This window comes from Telopea speciosissima, unplaced genomic scaffold (genome assembly GCF_018873765.1).
Source record: "Telopea speciosissima isolate NSW1024214 ecotype Mountain lineage unplaced genomic scaffold, Tspe_v1 Tspe_v1.0602, whole genome shotgun sequence".
NCBI classification, from domain to species: domain Eukaryota; kingdom Viridiplantae; phylum Streptophyta; class Magnoliopsida; order Proteales; family Proteaceae; genus Telopea; species Telopea speciosissima.
This window is the reverse complement of record NW_025317938.1, coordinates 1-21068: the sequence shown is the minus strand read 5'-3', so window position 1 is coordinate 21068 and position 21068 is coordinate 1. Positions and strand designations below refer to the sequence as shown.

Here is a 21068-nt window from a genome sequence, read left to right as displayed (position 1 = left end):
TAGTCATTTCACTTATTCTTAAAAGAAAACCCAATTCATATCTTCAACCATCCCGACCCCCTTTATGCAATTTTCCCATCCATCCTCCCCTCCCCTGCATTTCCCAGCCCTACACTCTCTCTCTCTCTCTCTCTCTCTCTCTCTCTCTCTCTCTCTCTCTCTGTTGGTGATACAATTTTTATGAGAGTCATTAACGGGAAGAATAACAGAAATAACCTCTGTCAAAGTAATTTTTCCTCACTCTCTCAGTTCATAGTCCACGAGAGATGTATTTCAAGGATATCATCGCTGCTATGAACAATTTCTAGGAAGTCCCAAGAGTTGCAGAGCTGGACAGCTCTTTAGTAATACCTCATCACATTCTTGAGGTGATGGTGTTGGATGGTTCTACTACGGATGAGGCCTCCCAGATCAAGGCAGGGCAGCCCATTTCTTTTCCCATTTTTGGGGGCTCCAAGGAGGTGGAGGTGGAAGGGACTTGGCCTAGGCCTTTAAGAGGTAACTCCAAGTCTTTTCCTCTACCCTTGAAGAATCTCGTAGACTCTCTCTTGTTGAAGAGATCACCGGTGAGGAAATAAAAAATGTGGTATTCTCTTTTAAGGACAATAAAGTTCCTGGGTTGTATGGGTTCAATGCCTTCTATTTTAAGGGAAATTGGGACATTGTGGGACATGATCTCATTTCTACCATCAAGTGGTTCTTCTTGAACTCCTTCATGCCTAGGTCAGTAAATTCTACATTTATTTGGTTTATTCCTAAATATGACCGGAGTGCATGATTCAATGGGTATAGGCCTATTGCTTTGTGCAAGTTATTATATAAGATAATTTCAAAAATCATTGCGAATAGACTCCAAAATGTTATCGGTCTACTAGTTTTTCATAACCAGTATGCCTTTATGGAAAGAAGGTCTATCGCTATTAACATTTTATTGTGTGTTGGAATTTTTTCAATAATTGTGTGGACGGTTTGGGGTCATTCTTTGGTTCAATGTTGGGCTGATTTTTTGGCTAAGGGACATGTATCTTCAAAGAGACATATTTAAGAGACATGTATCTTCAAAGAGACATATCCATTTGTATAGGTGCATTCATAGCACTTGGATTGGAATCTTTTAATCTAATCCATTGATCCAAGAGACACACCTACACCATGGGGTATCTTCAAGAGACACTTCCATATAAGTGCTTGGATTAGAATATTTTAATCCTATCCACTCATGTCAATGGACACACAAATTCCATGAGGTGTCTTGAAGGGATACATCAACCACTATAAATAGAGGTGAAATGGACAGCCCAAATCATTCAATTTTTGTGGTACGATTTCAGTCAGTCAGGCATTAACAAATTCTTAATTCTCTGGTAGTTTCAAGTGATTACTGTCTTTGCAAATCAGTAATCAGTCCAGCCTGTTTTATCTTGGGAGGCAGATTTGCTACAACCCAGTGCAATAATAGGGTATAAATACTGTCTTAAGGACAGAGCGTTCTCGTTCGACTCAGGCTACCTCTTTGTCCTTTTCTTTTGATATCAGTGTTTTTCTAACATTGTGCCATGACGTAGTGAGAGAAATATCTCAAAAGCATGCTTTCCCATTGACAGTTTTGACAAGTTATATCTATAAGGCCTCTGATTCATTGAAGAGAAGCTACTTATTTCCAGTCATGCAATCTATGAGCTTCCCCAAGCAATTCATTGGGTGGGTAAAGACTTGTGTGGAGTCGGTCATGTTCTATGTTCTGATTAATGGGAGCCCAACAAGCTACTTTTCTAGTAGGAAAGGAATTAGACAAAGAGATCCCATGTCCCCTTACCTATTTACCTTGGCTATGGAAGGACTCACAATGATGTTGAAGAACCTTGTGGCTGATCGTAGGAATCATCTTATTCCCATGTGCAAGCCATTAGTCTTTGCAGACGATGTAATGATTTTTGTGAGTGCGGAGTGTGACTCTGTGTCTGCAATTATGGATACATTGGCTTCTTTCTCCTCAATATCTAGGCTCCGTCTAAATAACTCCAAGTCTTCTATCATTCTTGGAGGAGTTCAACCTTGGTTCGGGACCAATTAGTGCAGTTGACTGGATTCTCTATCATTTAGCTTCCCATTCGGTATTTGGGTGTCCCTCAAATCTCTTGTAAGTTGAAGGTGTCAAATTGTGCTCGTCTTCTAGATTTGGTTTGGGAAAGATTGGATGGGTAGAAGACTAGATTTCAATCCTATGCAAGGCACCTCCAATTAACCTGTTCGGTTCTCCAAGATGGCTACATATACTGGTCAAGCCTTTCCGAGATCCTTAGTAGTGTTATTGCCTAGCTAGAGTCTTTGTTCTCCAATTTCCTATGGTCCCGCCCAAGTTTAGTGAGAAGGAAAGATACATTTCATTTCTTGGGAATCTACCTGTAGGCCAAAGATATGAAGATGATAGGCATTTTGAAACAAATCTGATGGGTGGTTTCCCAAGAAAATTCTTTATGAGTGTAATGGGTGAATCTCAGATAATTGAAAGGGCAATCTATATCGATTGTCAAACCTATTCAGTTAGGTTCTTGGGTATGGAGGAAGATGCTCAAAATAGAATAGTCTATGTTTTATTTTGAATTTATTGATGGGAGGTGATCAACATGTTGCTTGCATGTATTGGAATCTCTTGGAGAGGAGAGGGTAGGCACATTTGGCTATTCCCTTATGAGCTTGAGCTTTCTCTTCTTGGCAAACGAAGAGTCTAATGTACAATCACATTGATGGGGGCAATTCAAGTCATCTTTTTAGATGGTTAACTACCTGTCTAGCTTACATAAATTCAAATATGAAGAACGATCCTCACTTTTTTGACTACTTGATAAATCAATAAATAGCCAATGTATTATTCTATTTTTTCAGTTTCAACTCAGCAACCTAATCGGTGAGGGTAGAGAAAGAGAGAGTGTCTTACAATTCGTATATAGGGTCCAAATTTTCCGAGAGGAGAGAGAGAGGGAGTGATGTATATATGTTTATTTCCTTGAACGTTTGAAAGAAAAAAAATCATCCTATTTTATTTCTTGTTCGTTTATGTATGTTCCAAGGGAGATTAATAGTGTAACTAACTTCTTGACGAGAAAGGCATTATTAATAACGTGCACAATAATCTGACCAAAGTCAGATCCATGGATCCAGGAATTATGTTCAATTTCATCCATCTGTATATAAGGTATGTAAGAACGAGACTCGTGTCATTTTTCCAAGTTATTGTCCAAATCAGTCGGAAATCGTACCGGTTTTATACGGTAATTGCGCGACGTCATGAGCGGGAGAGAGACCTGTTCTTTTCTTTTCTAACATAAAGAACCCAATTCTCATTTCTTCCGCTCGCTTCGCTTTCGTTCAATCTCTCTCTCTCTCTCTCTCTCTCTCTCTCTCTCTCTCTTTGTGCCTTATCTTTATTGCCTTCGCTAGCTCTCTCTCTCTCCCTCACTTTGCAACTTGCGTCGCCATGGATGAAGAATACGACGTTATCGTTCTTGGCACGGGTCTTAAGGAATGCATTCTCAGTGGTCTTCTATCCGTCGATGGCCTCAAAGTGAGCCTCTGCATGTTCTTCAATCATTAATATTTCTTTATTACTTTTCTCTTTTATCTTAAAGAGCTACTAACAATGATAATAATTATGTTTCTGGTTCTGCTCGATCGTGTGCGTGAGTGGCTGCATTTGCATTTGAGATTGATGCTAGTATTAGATCTTTAGCGTTATTGGTATTGGGTGATCATTTAGATCAGTAGCTTTCTCGAAACATGCAATGGGTGAAACATGTGTCCAAGAATACACCCTATTGTATGGATCCAGATCTTCTATGGTGTGGACTGCACGTCCTGCCGTGCTGCGCAGACATAAGGCGGCACGCATTGATCGTCTTACATTTTCCCGAACATCTTGCCCAAACAAGGGTAAGGCAGTCATTGCATGCGCCCTGTGAACGGTAGAAGATCTGTGTTGCTATTGTACTTCTTCTTTTTTTCCAAATCTCCCCTATAACTTTTCATATTGCAAACTCTCTCCTTTTTTCAAAGTAGTGTATCACTTTGGTCCAATCCATTAATTTGGGACTTTAGACGTTAGTTTCAAGGAATCTATTGACCAAAATGCCCTTATGATAAAATCCACCAAAATTAAAGAATAAAATAACCAAATTACCCTCATCCTCCCCAAATGATTTAGGATTTGAAACTGAAAAATTTTTCCTCTAATTGTTTAAAGTTTAAACTTGCAGTTCTGGATTTCTCTTATATCATTTGAACTTGCAGTTATGGATTTCTCTTATTATCAATTACAACTTCTTAGAATTATAAATTTGAAACATGTCTGTCTATCTCTTGATGAAGACGGATTAAAACTCTGTACTATGGGCAACAATTTCAGTAAAGAACTAAAGAACTTTAATTGTGACTTTCGTTTTGTGAGCGTTTCAACCTTTAAGAAATAGACAAATGGTTAAAAAACAGAAAAAGAAACGAAGGGCCAAGGAGATGAGAGAGCGTGTTTGACACGAATGCCCTATGAATTCTGGTCGAATCGCACAATTCTTCTGCACTATACTACCGTCTATCTTTCTGAGTTCGAAGAACTGAAGAAGCATCCTCTCATCCCCTAACTCCCAATTTTCAAAAACCCAACTGGTTTTGGTTGTCTTTTTGTGTTATTGAAGGTGAGTGTGACTCTGTGAATCTGGCCTGAACAATCACCAAATAAAGGTGACGTATTTTACTTAGCAAGTTGATTACTAAAAAAAAGCAAAGAAAAAGTAAAACAGGTTTTTAAAAAAGAATCTGGAAGACTGGAACAAACAAACCGTAGCTTCAAATTTCAAATTTTCTAAGCAATCTTGAATTTCTACAATATTGAGAGATTGGATCCATTGGGATTTGGGAGAGGACGGAAAGTTCAATTTGAGAAATTTTTTTGATTTCTGCATTTCTTAAATCCATATGGGTGTTCTTCAATCTTTGATCCTTCTCTGCATTATTTCCTTGATTTCTTCCTCATCTGTCAGTCTAAACCCAAACTCTAAAACCCAAAACGGTTCACTACACAATATTAGTATGTGATTCACCAAGAAAATAACAGAGAGAGTTGCATTTTATGCACGCTCACCCCTAATCCGACGAGCAAGCTGGATATCTTTGGGCATAATGGTAACCCTATCCGCATGAATCGCACAGAGGTTGGTATCTTCAAAGAGATCAGATTATTGATCTCTTGCTTTCCAGATCGGTTCAAACCCTAACTAATTTGGGGAAAAAATTTTCAGTTTCAAATCCTAAACCTTGGGGAAGATGATGGCAATTTGGTTATTTTATATTTTAATTTTGATGGGTACTTATCAAAAAGGCATTTTGGTCATTAGATTTTTTGGGATTCCCAAATTAACGGACTAGACAAAAGTGTTACACTGTTTTGAAAGTAAGGAGAAGTTAAAAATTAAAAAAATTGCTGGGGGCTTTTGAACAAATAGATATTTTTAGGAGGTATTTGTAAAACCCTTTTTTTATTATACTATCACAGTGTACTTTTAGTTTTATGTGCCTCCATATTGGAAATGCATTTCATTACCAAAAAAATATATATATATACATATTAGAATGCATTTCATAATTATCAATAAAATTAGGGGAAGTGTTTTCTGTGGAAGAGTGTGGCTCTTGCGTACAGGGACGCATGAAAGCGAGGGGCAGTCATTTTGCCCCCATGTGCCTGGTTGTACGTGTCACACTCCCCACAAAAACCATTTTCCCATAAAATTATATGGTAGATGTTACATACTGACATGAACACATGGTACATGTTACATAAACACTTTCTCAAGTCACAAGTTGCATGGTACACAGTTTCAAAGTGCTTACGTGACCCAAGGTGTTGGAATGCCGCCTAAGCGGTTAGGTGACAAGGCGTTTTAGTGTCCTTGTAATTTTTTATGTACCCATTAGATCTAGTATACTATTCTACCAACCAAAAAGGGTGGGGGGGAGATAATTTCCTAGATCTACTAGATAAGAAAAAATATTACAAAACAAGTAGGTTTATAAGATTTAAGTGTAAAACAAAGGCAAAACTACTTGTTTTGTAATATTTTTCTTATCCGACGGATCTAGGTAATTTTCCAAAAAAAAAAAGTAAAATTTAGTATAATAATAATATAATTATGTTTATAGCATTTTTTTTTTTTTGGTTAACATTTTTACAACATTACAACAACAACAATATAGATTGAATCTATGCACTGATTAGTAACTATATCTAGCAACATCATACAACATTATAGCAACAAAATTATTTAGAGGGGAGAAAAAACAAGTGAACAATAGAAGAAGAATTAGAGAAATGAACTAGTACAGTTCAATTTCTTTCTTAATTAATTAAATTTTTTATTTATGTTGGCACTACAAATGATCCATTTCTCACCTATACACAAACTTTTACACAAGTCGATAAAAATGTTAGAAATAACATTAAGGAGAAAAGTTCTATCTGGGTGTACCATTCACGCCCAAACACAGGGGCAAAATGATCACCCTACCCCCTATGATGCCAACACGCATGTTCTTGTAAGACTAGTGTACATAGGGGCCACACTCCCCCCCCCCAACACACACAAAGAATGCCAACCCTAACATTATTTTGAAAAAAATAAAATCGACCTTACAGTTAAACCACATAATCTGCCAGATTTTATTCGTCTGGTACTTGCTAATGAGGAAATTACATTCTCTCTATTTTAGAATATCTTTCAGAATTCTTGGATTAATTCATAGAATAACAACATTGTTACCCAAGGAGTAGGGACCAGTATTTCACGAGGAAAAGTTTTTTGTGTGTAAAGAGGTTTTCTGGTTCAGTTTTATATGCCTTTAATGGCCACTAGCGAGGCTTCACCGGTGGTCTACGGCGTCTCGGTCACTTCTCCTGACCAGGTATGGTGGGCAATGTTGTGCGAAGTGATCAGAATCGTTTGTGGGCTAGCTTGTTTCCAATGGGGAATGCACTCAGTGGTGAGGACTCCATTCCTTTCTTTGAGCCGGAGGTGGTAAATGGGAAGAACGTAGCGCGCTGCAGTAATGAGGAATTGGCGGAGGAAAAGGATCGTTGGGAATCCGCACTGGTTGGTTATGTCTTCGGCCCAAGATCTTCTTTCTCTGCTATGAAACGCTATGTGCGTGAGAAGTGGGCTCATGTCGGAGTGGTGGAGGTGTACGGGTTTGAGAGCGGTATTTTTGTCTTCGATTTCCAGGCTGTAGAGTTATGCCGACAAATACTGGATGAAGGGTCATGGAACCTTGGTGCAAGGCCCCTGATTCTACGCCCCTGGTCTCCCGTATATCTCTTTCAAAAAAAGAGGAAACCCAACTCCCACTTTGGGTACGTCTCTATGGTCTAAATTTACACTTCTGGGGTGCTCGTAGCTTGGGAAGAGTTGCCAGTGTCTTAGGTACGCCAATTTGCACGGACCGACGGACCTCGCTACGGGAACATCTATCCTTTGCTCGCTTCTGTGTGTTGATTGAGGCAGAGGATGGTCTCCCATCCAATGTCCCAATTATGCTCGATGATGGAACCATGGTTGAACAAATGGTCGAGTATGATTGCCCCCCTCCCCCCTTGTGCAGTGCATGCAAGGTCTTTGGCCACAGTGATCAGGCCTGTCCGACGCGTACCAATGAACAGGCCAAGAAGATGGAATCTGCGCCTGTTCCAGTGTCCAGATGTTGAACTCGCAATGGCAATCGACAACACTTCGTCGAAACAAAGGCAAACGCCCTTTGACGACGGATTTTGATAAACATAGTCATCTTGAAGCGGTGCTCGTAACTAACAGTCATGGTGCCTCTTTGTCGCGTCAAGCCACGGCCATGGTGCGCGGTGGCAGTTGCCCAACCTCCGGCGGCTAGCGTTGGTGGCAATACAGTTAACACTAACACGAAGGTGATGGAGGGTGTCGAGTCTATAGGAAACTCCGAGGCCATGCTCCAAACGTGACACACGGGCTTATCAAAATGGTTAGTGAACCGAGTGTTATATTTGGGTTTAGGGTTTAAACACAAAGTTGCTTAAAGCATTACACCCTGAGTATCTAGTTTGGAATACCCAGACTGCTACCTCCAGTATTTATAGGAAAACTAGGGTTTAGGTCAGATGGGCTAGTTACTAGATTGCCCCTTACAGCCTGAATATTAATACAAGTAGAACTATATTAGAACATATAAAGGGATATTACATAAATACCCTTACATGTTGTTCAAAGCAACCACTCCCCCGCACCTCCCATCTCTCACGTCTCTCACTCTTCCTCTCCACCTCCCACCTCTCACGTCTCTCACCCTTCCTCTCCACCTCTCACCTCTCACGTCTCTCCACCCCCAGCAATGGAGTCACCCATGCCACTTGACCGTTCCACTCCACAGAAAACCGGATCATCTAATCCGGGGCGGGTTGGAAAAAATGCAGCCCCGGGTTGTGACAAACTTACGGTGATTAGCAAAACCACTCGTGCCGTGGCGAAATCCTTGGGGGATGGTGGTAGCAACCTGGTGATTGATGACAATCATTTTGCAGCACTACAGGGAAGTGAAACAGCTTTCGTCGGTGAAGAAGAGGGTAATGTTATAGTGGATGCTCGTGAACATGATCGAAGTCCGGGGAGGGGTACCCCGTGCACAACCCCAAGAAGTAAACCTCTATATAGATAGTCTTCTGGAAGCAGATGCTAATGGAAAAAAATATTACAGAATGTAAATAATATGTTTATTCTTTACTATTAATATAAAGCTCCCTTTTATCAAAATAAAAAATAAAGGGGAAGCAGTTTTCTGTTCGGGAGTGTGGCCTACGCTAGCACTCCCATGTGTCTATCTGTCTCCTCCTTAAAACAAGGGGGCAGAAGTGTCTTTTCACATGGGGAGGAGAGAGATAGACTCATGAGAGTGCTGGCGTAGGTCACACTGCCGGACAGAGATTTTTTTTCCCAAAAAAAAAACATTGTTACCCACACACAACTTTCCTTTGAAAAAAAAATATCTGCTCTATACATTTCATTATTTCAACTTTCATTTGTCAAAGTCAGAATCTTACAACCAATCAACAAATGTTCGTTTTGATTTGTTTTATTTTTGAGACATCATTTTTAGGGTATAGATTGGGTTGGGGGGGGGGGAGGAGAGGAAGATTAAACTAGGTGTGAATTTGATTCCTAAACATGATATCAGTTAACTGGTTGTACATTTGAAGTTCATCCTTCAATTTGTTTTCCATGTCTACAAATTGTATCTGGAATTAATATTATATTGAGTTGTCTAATATGCTTTCTCACATCCATTTGAAATAGGTACTGCATATGGACAGAAATGACTACTATGGAGGAGAGTCGACCTCACTTAATCTAGTTCAGGTACTTCATTGTATGAGTATGTACCTGTTGTTTGATTGTTGGTTGAGAAATAATCTTACCATTGTGCTCACCTGAATTTCTTCTTGTACTTGGTAGCTTTGGAAGCGATTCAAGGGCAATGACAAGCCTCCTGAGCATCTGGGCTCAAGCAGAGAGTACAACGTTGATATGATCCCTAAGGTATTCAGAACTTCTAATTCATCTCTATATAGTGTAGATAACCCAGTGCAATTTTTTAGTCCATAATACACTTCTTAAACTTTCGAAATGTAACCTCTTGGGATTGCCTGAATTTTCTGTTTCATATTTGATGTAGCTTTAGTCCACAAGTTCCATAGGTTCTCTGATCTAGGTGTTGCAAGAAACAACTTTTTTGAGTCAATTTGGGAAACTTGGAGGCTCTGAAACAATAATAAAAACTTGTGAGATTCTCGTTGCAATAAATTCAAGAGTTCTACAAAGCCGACAAGGATCAGATACTCGGGATCATCCCATCGCTTTAGTTACTTTCTTGATTGATACTGAGCAGGGTAATGCAGCAGTTGTCAGTGACTGGTTGCTGAGGAAGCTAAAGTTATTAGAGTCTTGGACTACAAAAGCGTAGGATTATAGGAATGGGGGGGGGTTTAGGAATATCAGGATTTCAGCACTGGTCATGGTACTAGGGTTTCTCAGTAGAATCAGCAATGGAAACTTTATCAGGGAAGAGAAGTAGAGGAAAATAAGACGAAATCAAAACTTAACTTGTGAGATTTCATTTAAGGCCATTTTTCGAAGTCATAAAAGCATCAGACTTCATGGAAATTTAGGAATAACTCCAGAGCAACAAGAAGCAAGAAACTAAAATCCTTCAGTAATTTATAGGAAAAATAAAATGCAAGAGACTTGGCTGTATATAGATTCTCCGTATAAAATTCCTAATTCGTTTCAAATTCCAAAATAGATAACCTGGTCAAAATTTGTGGCCTTTTGCCTGTACTTTAGCAAACTATCCCAAATCACATCAGATTTCAAGACCTTGGGTTATTGAAAAACCATTACACCGAAGTCAAGCAACACATTTAAGTTATCTCGAAAATAAAGGCCAAAAGAAGGGTCATGAGAATAAGGCCTGAATTTAAAGATGGAATGACTCAAGCTGGAAAATGATTAAAAACTCACAGCCAAAACTGACCCAAGCTAACATTAAAACTTACTTAGACTCAAATCTAAGACCAAGATACCCTTATCAACCCAAAGAAATAGAAATTTAATAAATCAAAAGCTAGAAACTAAATTCTAAATGCAATTTAGACACCTCCATATCTTACACCTTCTCATTAACATGGTGACATCAATTGGAGTCAAACATGGATCCATGTCGGCCCCCTTAGAGTTGAAACCTTATTAACCAGGACAAAAATGTCAAATGTATCCCTCTTAGGTTTATGACTGGCTGATCCCTACCGTTGATCTTGTACATATCTGTTTCACATTCAACATTAAAAAGAATGAGTAAACCCCTGATAATGGATTTCTCTTTCTTAGCATGCCTGGTTTTCGTTATGACCAATACATTGGTTAAGAAAAAGTATTCTATACTGTAGAATTTGAAAATCAACAACACATAAGAGGACAAAAGCATCAGTTGAACTGTTGTTCTGATACCCTCTTATCAATCTTATCTAAGAACTTATATGTTCTCACAATTTCACATTTCTCAAGATTCAATAAAATTCAATAGTATTAAAAAAGCACACAGATATCCTAATGGAATATTGGTGAGCCCAGAGTTGCAAAGTCCACACTGTTTTGTTCCCGCCTACAATAAGCTTGTAATGGGACTTCATTCTTGATCAAACTTCAAATGCAAATGAATAACTGGATACTTTTGTTTGTGATATGATTAATTCCAATTCATAAAATATGATTCATTCTAGATCTATGGTTTACATTTTACATTTGCATTATTTAATAGCCGAATCATGAAATTTCAGCTGTACATTGGATTTAAAATTCCCTCTTTGTTATATTTTCCTTTCTGATGAAAGTCACTTTATGCTTTGGCAGTTCATGATGGCCAATGGTGGTTTAGTACGTGTCCTCATCCATACTGATGTTACTAAGTATCTGAATTTCAAGGCTGTTGATGGCAGTTTTGTGTACAACAAAGGGAAGGTATGCTGTCTTTCTACCTAACTGTGATTCATGTCTTTAGACCTGTTGTTAACTGTTAATGATTATGACATCATATGGAAACTTTGCATTTCAAATAATACTTATAGAATGAAAGCAAAAATAGCTTTTTGTAATTTGCAGATTTATAAAGTTCCAGCTACTGATGTTGAGGCACTGAAATCCCCACTAATGGGACTTTTTGAAAAGCGCCGTGCTCGTAAGTTCTTCATTTATGTGCAAGACTATGAAGAGAATGATCCAAAATCTCATGAAGGGCTGGACCTGAACAAAGTTACAGCAAGAGATGTTATTTCGTACTCACCTCATTCTTTGCTCTTTCTACTTTACTTTTGTTCTGACTCATACTCGTTGAACATGATTTTCAATATTCTGATTTCAGGATTTTTATTTTTCCATATTTGTAATGTTACATTTAGTTCATGATAAATGTTTTTAGCAATTTGGGTTTATAAATTGGATTGGGAGCTCCCAATATCATTCAATCTATGTTGGGTGATATCAGAGGTGGTGCCAATTTTGTCCGAAGCAAATTCTCTGATTCTCTTATAAAGTACATTGATACTCCTTCAATCATGTCACCATAGATCATACATCAATAGGGGGGGTTACATATCAAGAGTTCTGTTCAACATATTGGTCAAACATTAGACCAGTTCCCTTCTTATCTTTTGGGGGCAGAAAAACATAGTTAGGTATTTGCTCATGGCCTTAGCCAAGTAGGGCAACAGTGATCTATAATTCAGTAAATTTAGATACTTATACCTGAGGTCCAGAACTTTATCAATTAGATGCTTGTAAGCAAATATCACAAATACTAATCTGTAATGCTAGGGCAGAGACTTGATAAATAATTTTACTTAGATCCTCCCATCCTCAAATGGAGGGTACTACTGCTTGGTGTAATGGTGAAAGCTAATGTTGCCAGTATGAAGACATGGGTTCATGTCCAAGGAAGGCCACTTTGTACAAAAAATAAAAAAAGACCAAAGGTTAGGACCTCCCCAATTCGCTCTACTTGGAACCCTTCGGAAGTGGTACTTCCACTGGGTTATGGCCCTTTCATCCTCTGAGGGGGACTTAGTGGCACAGTCTGATGGTCAGTTAAAGCATACACTTGCAAGTATCACATCTATAGCAAACTGCCCAATCAGTTGCCTGATTCTGAAAACAGAAATTATTGAGGGAAAATAAAAGACATACATTTGCAGAGGAGTAGCCATTTAAAATACACGAATTATGTCTCCTAGAAATACATGAATGCTGTCTGTTTAAATTTCTTAATAGGCTTAGTTTTCACACATCTGGAAGTGAAATTAAGTAGAATAGCAGAACTTTTGACTGCAATTCTAATTAATTATTGTTTCTGACAAAAGATGTTAATTATGCCACCTTAGTAGTAGTTTTGATTGCTTCTTTCAACTGCATCAGCGCTTGGTATAACTTTCACCAACAATTCATATCAACACTACCTGATTTTTTACTGCTTCTTATTTTGTTGTCAGTGGCTTCTCTTTCAAGTTTCAACTTTCAAACACTATTGTCTAGGTCTGTGCTTGACTGGTTGTATTGGCTAATTTAAAATGTTGTATTCTAAAAAGTCCCAAAGTTAGAAACATTATGATCTGGTTGTAATACGCCGCTACTCTTTCTTGCCATGTTAGTTGGTTCAACTTCTTTTGACAACTTCGGCTTCATTAAATTGGAGTGGATATGGATTTGTAGTTACAGTATTTAATTATTAATTTTAGTGCAACTGTACTTATGCTTTTATTAATTGTGTTGTGCTTCAGAGATCAGTCTGCATATCTTGTTACAATTGTATAATAACATTTGTATAAATTAATTCAAAGACTATCATCGCAAAATTACATTCAATATTTAACTTTTCTGTCAACTTTACTCTGAGTTATGGAGCTATAGTTTGACACATCAAATTTCTGCCCTGTGCAGAAAATATGGTTTGGATGACAATACGGTTGACTTTATTGGTCATGCTTTGGCCCTCCACATAGATGATACCTACTTGGATGAGCCCGCCATGGGTTTTGTGAAGAGAATGAAGGTACAAAGCATCTTATGTTTCCCTTGATTTGGTAATGTTTTAATAGTGAACCTAGGAACAGTGTCTATCTTTTTGCCTGAAATTATATTGACCCTTTTACTGAAATATTCTACTTTTTTAACTTGAATCCATAAATGCATTCACTAGTTTGCATGTAGCTTCCATTTCACCATTGCTGAACTGATATAAAATACAAACTTTGACTTTGGCAATTCATGTATCCTCATCAAGCTTGATAAGCACAACAGAGAGTTTGAATAAAGGTTAGAATTTAGGAAAGCTTTTGAAAGACAAAATACACTGGAATTATGGCATCCTTTTCAAGTAATAATGTAATATCTATTTCTATTTCATATTTTTCACTTGGACTGTATGTCACCAGTTACCCCATCACCTTATGATACAGCCAACAACAAGGGCTTACCCAGTGTAGGGCTACCACCCATTTTTATGTCATGATCTCAAGTCATGTGACCTGTAGTTTCTGAATCAATCGATAATCTTTTCTATGAAGAATACGTATATTGAATTTCTTGGTTCTCAATGTCCATGTGGCAATCCCCTCCCCTTTTTCAGTGATGAGTGTGAGAAAGAAGGGGTTGTATTTGAATCAACCAACAAAACTTTCACCAAAACTTTCACATATCCATCTTTCTTCAATGGGAATGTAGGTTACCATTTCCTCAATCAATTTTCCAGCTGATTGAGCATAATCTATGAAGGCGTGCATGCACCCTGACTGGGAAGTTGTTAGAAATCAATCTATATCAGCCCAATAAGACTGCTGTAACTTGTTTCTCCATTCATTTTGCTGGATTTCATACGTGTCTAAATTTGGGCATAAAATTTATTTAAGTTCTATATTAAGAAAAGTTTTATTTTTGGGAAAATATGAATCATGACTTTAAAATAATTTTTAGATAATGGTCTGGATTTAGAAAATCTGACCTTAACAGAGATACTCCAAACTGGGGAACCAGAACGATGTAGGAAAGGGGGCAGCCTAATTAGATTTGTAGTCTTTTATGTTTGGAACAGATCACTGTGTGAACTGTGCTCTTAAATATCTTGGGGCATGGTTCCTTTATTCTGTGCCATACATGTATCATCGGCTAATTTCTTACCTGATATGATAAAGATCTTGTTTCTTGTTGCTTAGTTTTGCAAATTTCAGTAGGAGACTAATCTATACACACCATGAAGTTTTTTTTTTCTTATATGACCAAAATACAAGGAAAATTAATCCAAACTCATTCAGTGTGTGTTTGGGAGGGGGGGGGTTATACATTTTGTGTGTGTGTGTATTTGTTCTCAATTTAAATAGGTCAGGAAATCAAGAACAAATACAACTTTTTTTCTCACCTTCATAATGTTCTTTCCCTTCTTGGTGAATACTTTCATACAGTGGTGAACTATTACAATTCAGAATTTTTTTTCTCTGTTTTGAAAGATCTGCATGCAGAACCTTATTCTCTACTTGTTTTATCTTTGTTTCAAAAGCTGTATGCGGAGTCTTTGGCACGCTTTCAAGGAGGGTCCCCATATATTTATCCACTATATGGACTGGGAGAATTACCACAGGTCAGCTATTTATCTTAACTGAGTGGTTCTGTAGGGAAGGTTTTCTCCTTTTTGTTTTTCCCCTCCCTCCTTTTTCCTTTCTATTGTTTTGACATGGTATATGTTCATACTCCCAGGCATTTGCTCGTCTTAGTGCTGTTTATGGTGGCACTTACATGCTCAACAAACCAGAGTGCAAGGTAACATCCAAAAGCTTTCTCAATGGACAGACGTATTTTTATTTTTCCTCATTTCCAGGAATTCAGTCCTCAGGCCCTCTGTTTTCAGTTAAACATATGTTAAGTCCATGAGAACATAAATGCTTCTTGACTGGATGAGGGAAAGAAATGTGTAACTACCATTCCAAGTCTTGTGCAAAGTTATGATACTCAATGCAGTTTCATCTTTCTTCAAAATAAGTTGGAGATCAGGCAATAATTCAGTAGCCTAAGATTTGTTTATACAGTGGATAATTAAATGTTGAACTGTTGTTGGTGGCCCGATTTAATTTCTTTGAGTGCCCATTATATCTTTCACATATTTAAACAATCTCAAAAAAATAACCAGATTTTAATTGGTTGGAAGCATCTTCTTTTAAAAGAATCAAGTCAATAAATGCTCTATTAATATTGAACCAAGTCAATAAATGCTCTACTACCATCTTCTGATTCTGGGGGTGACAGGTAGAGTTTGATGCAAATGGAAATGCTATTGGTGTGACTTCTGAAGGTGAAACTGCAAAATGCAAGAAAGTTGTCTGTGATCCTTCCTATTTGCCTGACAAGGTAGACACTAACCAGTCCACAAGCAGTTACTTAAAGTTGTTTCTACTCTGAGAGAGAGAGAGATTTGGATTACTAAAGTCTTCTATAATAGATTTGAATTGTAAACCCCTGCGTGTGTTAACAGGTTCAGAAAGTTGGAAAAGTTGCTCGTGCGATCTGTATAATGAGCCATCCCATCCCACACACAAGCGACTCTCATTCAGTCCAGGTTATCCTACCACAGAAACAACTTGGGCGTAAATCTGACATGTATGTGAAATTTTCTTGATGTTTTTTCCTATGATATAGACAAATGCACATGGCCATGCACATACAATAAGAAACTGTCTACATATATTTTCACACACACACACACAAATTTTAACCTAACATTTAGATTGTTTTAATTTCTGTTGGTTTTAACTTCCTTAATCTCTTCATCACTCGGATAGGGTTTAGTATTGTGAATTTCAAACTTAAATCATTTCTTTAACTATATAAGATTACATGTCTTAAATTTGGGCGGGTATTGGTGATCAAAGAAAAATATTTTTTCCTTGTTTGGTGAATATGACAAAATCTCCTCTCTTTTTTCCCAGAAAAGTGTTACAGTTATTAACAAATAAAGCATTAGTTATACCTCACTAAAACTTACCCAAAAAACAAAAAAAAAAAACCTCAGTAACAGGATCTGAACCCAAAGATTGAGCTGATGAATTCCCTGAAATTAGTGTTATCACCATATTCAAAATTGATTGTTTATATTAAAGTATGGCGCGATGTTTGCTACCTGGGAGCCCACAGGGGCGCAGGCTGCGCCCAGACACATGGGGTAGAACGCAGCAGCCATTTAGGTCATTCAAGGGGGAGGGGCGGTCATTTCACCCCCCCCCCCAATGTGTCTGGGCGCATCCTGCACCTCCAGTGCAGAGAACATTTTCTTTTAAAGTAGTATTTACCATGGAGTATAATATTCTATTTGTAGTTAGCCACGATAGGGGGACTATCCGGTGTCCCTATTGTGGTATATCTTGACTTAGCTATTGTGGTTTACTTTCCTAGTTAGACTAGTATTTACTTTCCTCAATTAGAGTTAGACTAGGATTGGGCTTTTCTTTCCTTTGTAATTGGTTTTGATTCTATAAATATACAATGAGGGGGATTGCCAAGCTATTGGCTGTTATTCTTGACAGTCCCTTCTCTTTTTCTCCCTCAATCTCTCTCTCCTCTCCTCTCTCCTCTATTGCAGTTACTGGTTACAGATTTGGTTTGTTACAGTTTTGAATTACACATAATGAGTTTAAATGGAAAAGAAGATAATAGGGTTTCTAGACACCTAAAGGTAGGGTTAGGAAACCTCATATAAAACCAGAATTGCAGGAAGGTAGGAACTAAAACTACCAAAGAAAATGTTCAATAAATCAGTCAAATCAAATCAGATGGGCTTGAAATTCAGGTGGATTGATCTGGTTAACTGTGGGAATAGAATTGTGAAATATGATTTAAATCCGAAGGCCATATTTCAAGTAATGCAGGTTTCCTTATTGAAATAGGAAACAAAATACTCAGAAAGGAAACAGAATCAATGGTAGGAAATTAAAGAGCTCAGATTAGTAACAAAAAATGAACTGACTTAGTGATTAAAGTCGTCTGAACCCTAAATAGTAAACTGAAATCAGAGCTGAACTCAATTCACAAAACTGAGTTTCGAAGAAGTGCAGTTGAAGTAGGTTCTCCGAAATCAAGTAGAAGGCAGGTTTGAAATCAGAATCTGAAGAATAAAGTGAATTGAATAAAGCTTTATTCTAGCATCATTATAAATAACTATAGGTAATTGCAGGTGTAGAAAGTTCAGAAATTTGACCTGTTTTGGTGGAGAAAGAGCCTAGAGGAAGAGAGAGATAACCAAGCAGGAACCCACTTGATTAGCCCTACTTCTGAATCCACTGCAGTAACATTCAGAATCCACTGAGCAAACACTCTTGAATTTCACAAGAGTAGGGTCTAAAATCCACAGAACCAGCAAGAAACAAAGCCTTTATTTCTTAATTTTGTGTGCCCGAATGGCTGGCTACACCTAACATGACCAGAAATAGAATATACCAAGCGGTAATCAAACTAGCTACTTAATTGACCAATAAAATACTTAAAACAACTCGAAAACTGACTCAATCCCCCCCCCCCCCCCCAATTGACCAACTGTGTGTGCTCCTAAATCAAATAGGAATCCAACAATATAAAGAAAACTAAATTAAAACAGGACTGGATTTTTAGAGACCTAATTCATCCTTAACTAGGACAAGTAAACATAGTCAAAATTGGAAAGAAACTGAAAGCAGAACTCTACTTGAATAGAACTCCATTTTCAAATTCCTGAAAATGCAGGCCATTCTTCTTCTCCTGACATTGCTACTGGTGTCTAGATACTGCATTAGAAGGTGAAAGAAAACTGCATTTATTGAATCATATATTCCCTGAACCTTAAAAGTTGAAGTGTTCTTCTTGACATTACTGCTGCTGTAGGTACCTGTTCTGCTGTTCTTATTTCCACAATGTTGCTCCAAAAGGAAAATACATTGCTTTTGTTTCAACAGAAGCAGAGACTGACCATCCTGAAGTAGAATTGAAGCCTGGGATCGAGCTACTTGGGCCAGTAGACGAGATGTTCTTTGATGTTTATGACAGATACGAACCCATCAACAACCATGATGTTGGCAACTGCTTCATTTCTTCTGTACGTGTGATATATGTTCTCTACATTCTCTTGTTTGCATGTCACAATTAATTGAATACTGAAATTTGAGCCACTTAGAGCTCAGAAAGGGACTTGAACCCCATGATCAGTGCGCCTAATTGTTTCTTGTTGCTAATATTGCCATCCCCAGTCTTTTCTTTGTCCTGTATTAACTGTAACCAATGTTACACCTTTACTTCTTCCTTTATACCTTATCAACTAATGGTAGGTCAAAATATTTGTGGGCTGTTCTATTTTCCCATGACAATTAGAAGGGAGAAGCCTAATTTCTGATCCCTCTCATGGAGTTCTTTTTGCTAGAAAGGGCAACATGATACTTAACCCATATCGGCCAGTCAGTTCAGTAATTTGTTTGCCATTTTGAGAAGATTGTAAAGAAAGGAGTTGGTCCCTCTTTCTTTCTTTTGCTTTTTACTGTTTTTTATTTGAGTAAAGATCTTTTTAGTGTATCAGAATCTGTGTATTGTAAGTTATAATATAGCTTTCAGGATTTTTTAAACCAAAGCTTGTCACTGTTCCTACTTCCTACCACAGAATAAACGTAAACGTTTCCTCTTCATATTTTCTATCTGAGACTTTAGTTCAACATATGCTGAAAATGTAAATTCATTGCAGAGTTACGATGCAACAACACACTTTGAGACCACAGTAAAAGATGTGACCAACATGTACAGTAAGATAACTGGAAAGGTATTTTTTTTTCCAGTTCATTTAGACTACATATTTTTATTTAACTATTCAAAAGCACTTCCATGGGAAGGTCTTTTTCTTGTGTGATTAATGCCTCAGTATTGCTTAAATTGTTGCCTTCAGTAATGCACATGTCCCTAGTACGGTGGTTTATATTGTACATTAATCAGTTTATTTTGTTGCATTTCAAATGGTTGCCACACTAATAAGTTGATTTATCTCTTTTATGTTCCAGACTCTTAGTCTTTCTGTGGATTTGAGTGCTGCTAGTGCTGCTGCTGAAGAATGAAACCACTGGATGTCTTCATTTGCTAAGAAGATTTTAAGGATTCATTCATTGTTCCTTCTCTTTCTTCTTTCTCCCTTTCTTTTCAACTGCTATCACTAACTTGTCCTTGAATTAATTATTCCGTTGTAAAAACAGGGACATACTCGGTTAATGTGCTACCTTCATTGTAATTTGGCAGTAATTTTCTTCTGGTTTCTGCTAGAAGTTTGTCGGTCAGCATGTGGTATGATATGTATATGCTTTGGATTTTGTTAATAAAATTTAAGTTTCCATCATTTTGGTCTAGCTTTTTATCAGTTTTACACTCTTTATGTATTATTTTGTCCTTGCATTTGCAGAAAGAGGGGAGGTATATAGAAAGCTACTGTGTCAATCCCATTCATGGTTCATATGAACTATTAAGATTTCATGCCTCCAATATTGCCAAGAATGGCATACACCTCCACTATCTTGTTTCACTTGTTCTTTCCATTGCTGGAACCAATATTATTAACAAATAACAGAACAAATAAAAGATGCCTTCCATTCCCAAAGTAGAAAATTTGTATTTCTGTGAATTGCTGAAAGTAGTTACAGGTCAGGTTTGGCCCGAAAACTGAGCCTGCCTGAGGCCTCCCTTATTATTTCTGGATTTGGACTGGAACTCCAGCCGAGGTCGAGCCTGATAGGGCTAGGTTTGAGTCATCTTTCCAATCCAATTGGCCCATGACCAGACCCTAGCCCGACTTCATATAGTTATTTACTATATGATTGTACCATCTATATGATGTGTATAATTCATGGTACAAATATGAAATTATTTGTGCCATTGATTAAGTATCTAGATGAAACCAAACTTTAATATGATAGAATTGGTGCATGCTAATTTCTTTTTTAGATGGGACAGAGTTTTCCTTAAGCCACGATGAAGGAAATGGCCATCATTGCACTTGGATGGGCATAGGAAAACAGTGAAAGGCATTTTCAACCTCCAACATGTAGGGCAGAATCAGGTAGATTTGTGGGTGAACCCTTCACCATGGGTGAAAGAAAACTTTCGCCTTTTAGATATGCAAGGCAATAGTATGAAATGGGTTGGAAAATCTCAGCCTGAGGTCAGGCTGGGTTAGGCTAGAGGTAAACCTGCTTTTTACAAAAAACCAGGCCCAACCCACCCTACCCTACTTGCAACTCCAACCCCCCACCTCCCAGTTAAAACAATTTCATGTGCTTGACAAACATGCAACCAACAAAACCGTCAACACAAATCATTATGTTAAGAAAGGCATGAAACTGGTAGCAACATTTGATATATGGGCAATTCGTATGAGACATCATATGTCAAATTTGGTGATCCATCTCAATCATA

At 37.8% G+C, this 21068-nt stretch overlaps 1 protein-coding gene across 1 annotated transcript; it reads left to right on the top strand.

Moving 5' to 3' along the window:
- Positions 1 to 3404: 3404 nt before the first annotated feature.
- On the top strand, positions 3405 to 19743 carry LOC122648218 (guanosine nucleotide diphosphate dissociation inhibitor At5g09550). Its single transcript, XM_043841468.1, has 13 exons — positions 3405 to 3565; positions 9360 to 9422; positions 9519 to 9602; positions 11472 to 11579; positions 11721 to 11893; positions 13551 to 13662; positions 15163 to 15243; positions 15360 to 15422; positions 15906 to 16007; positions 16132 to 16256; positions 18510 to 18720; positions 19357 to 19431; positions 19667 to 19743. Exons 1-13 carry the CDS (start codon positions 3479 to 3481, stop codon positions 19718 to 19720), a joined length of 1338 nt encoding a protein of 445 aa, XP_043697403.1. The 5' UTR covers positions 3405 to 3478; the 3' UTR covers positions 19721 to 19743.
- Positions 19744 to 21068: the final 1325 nt, after the last annotated feature.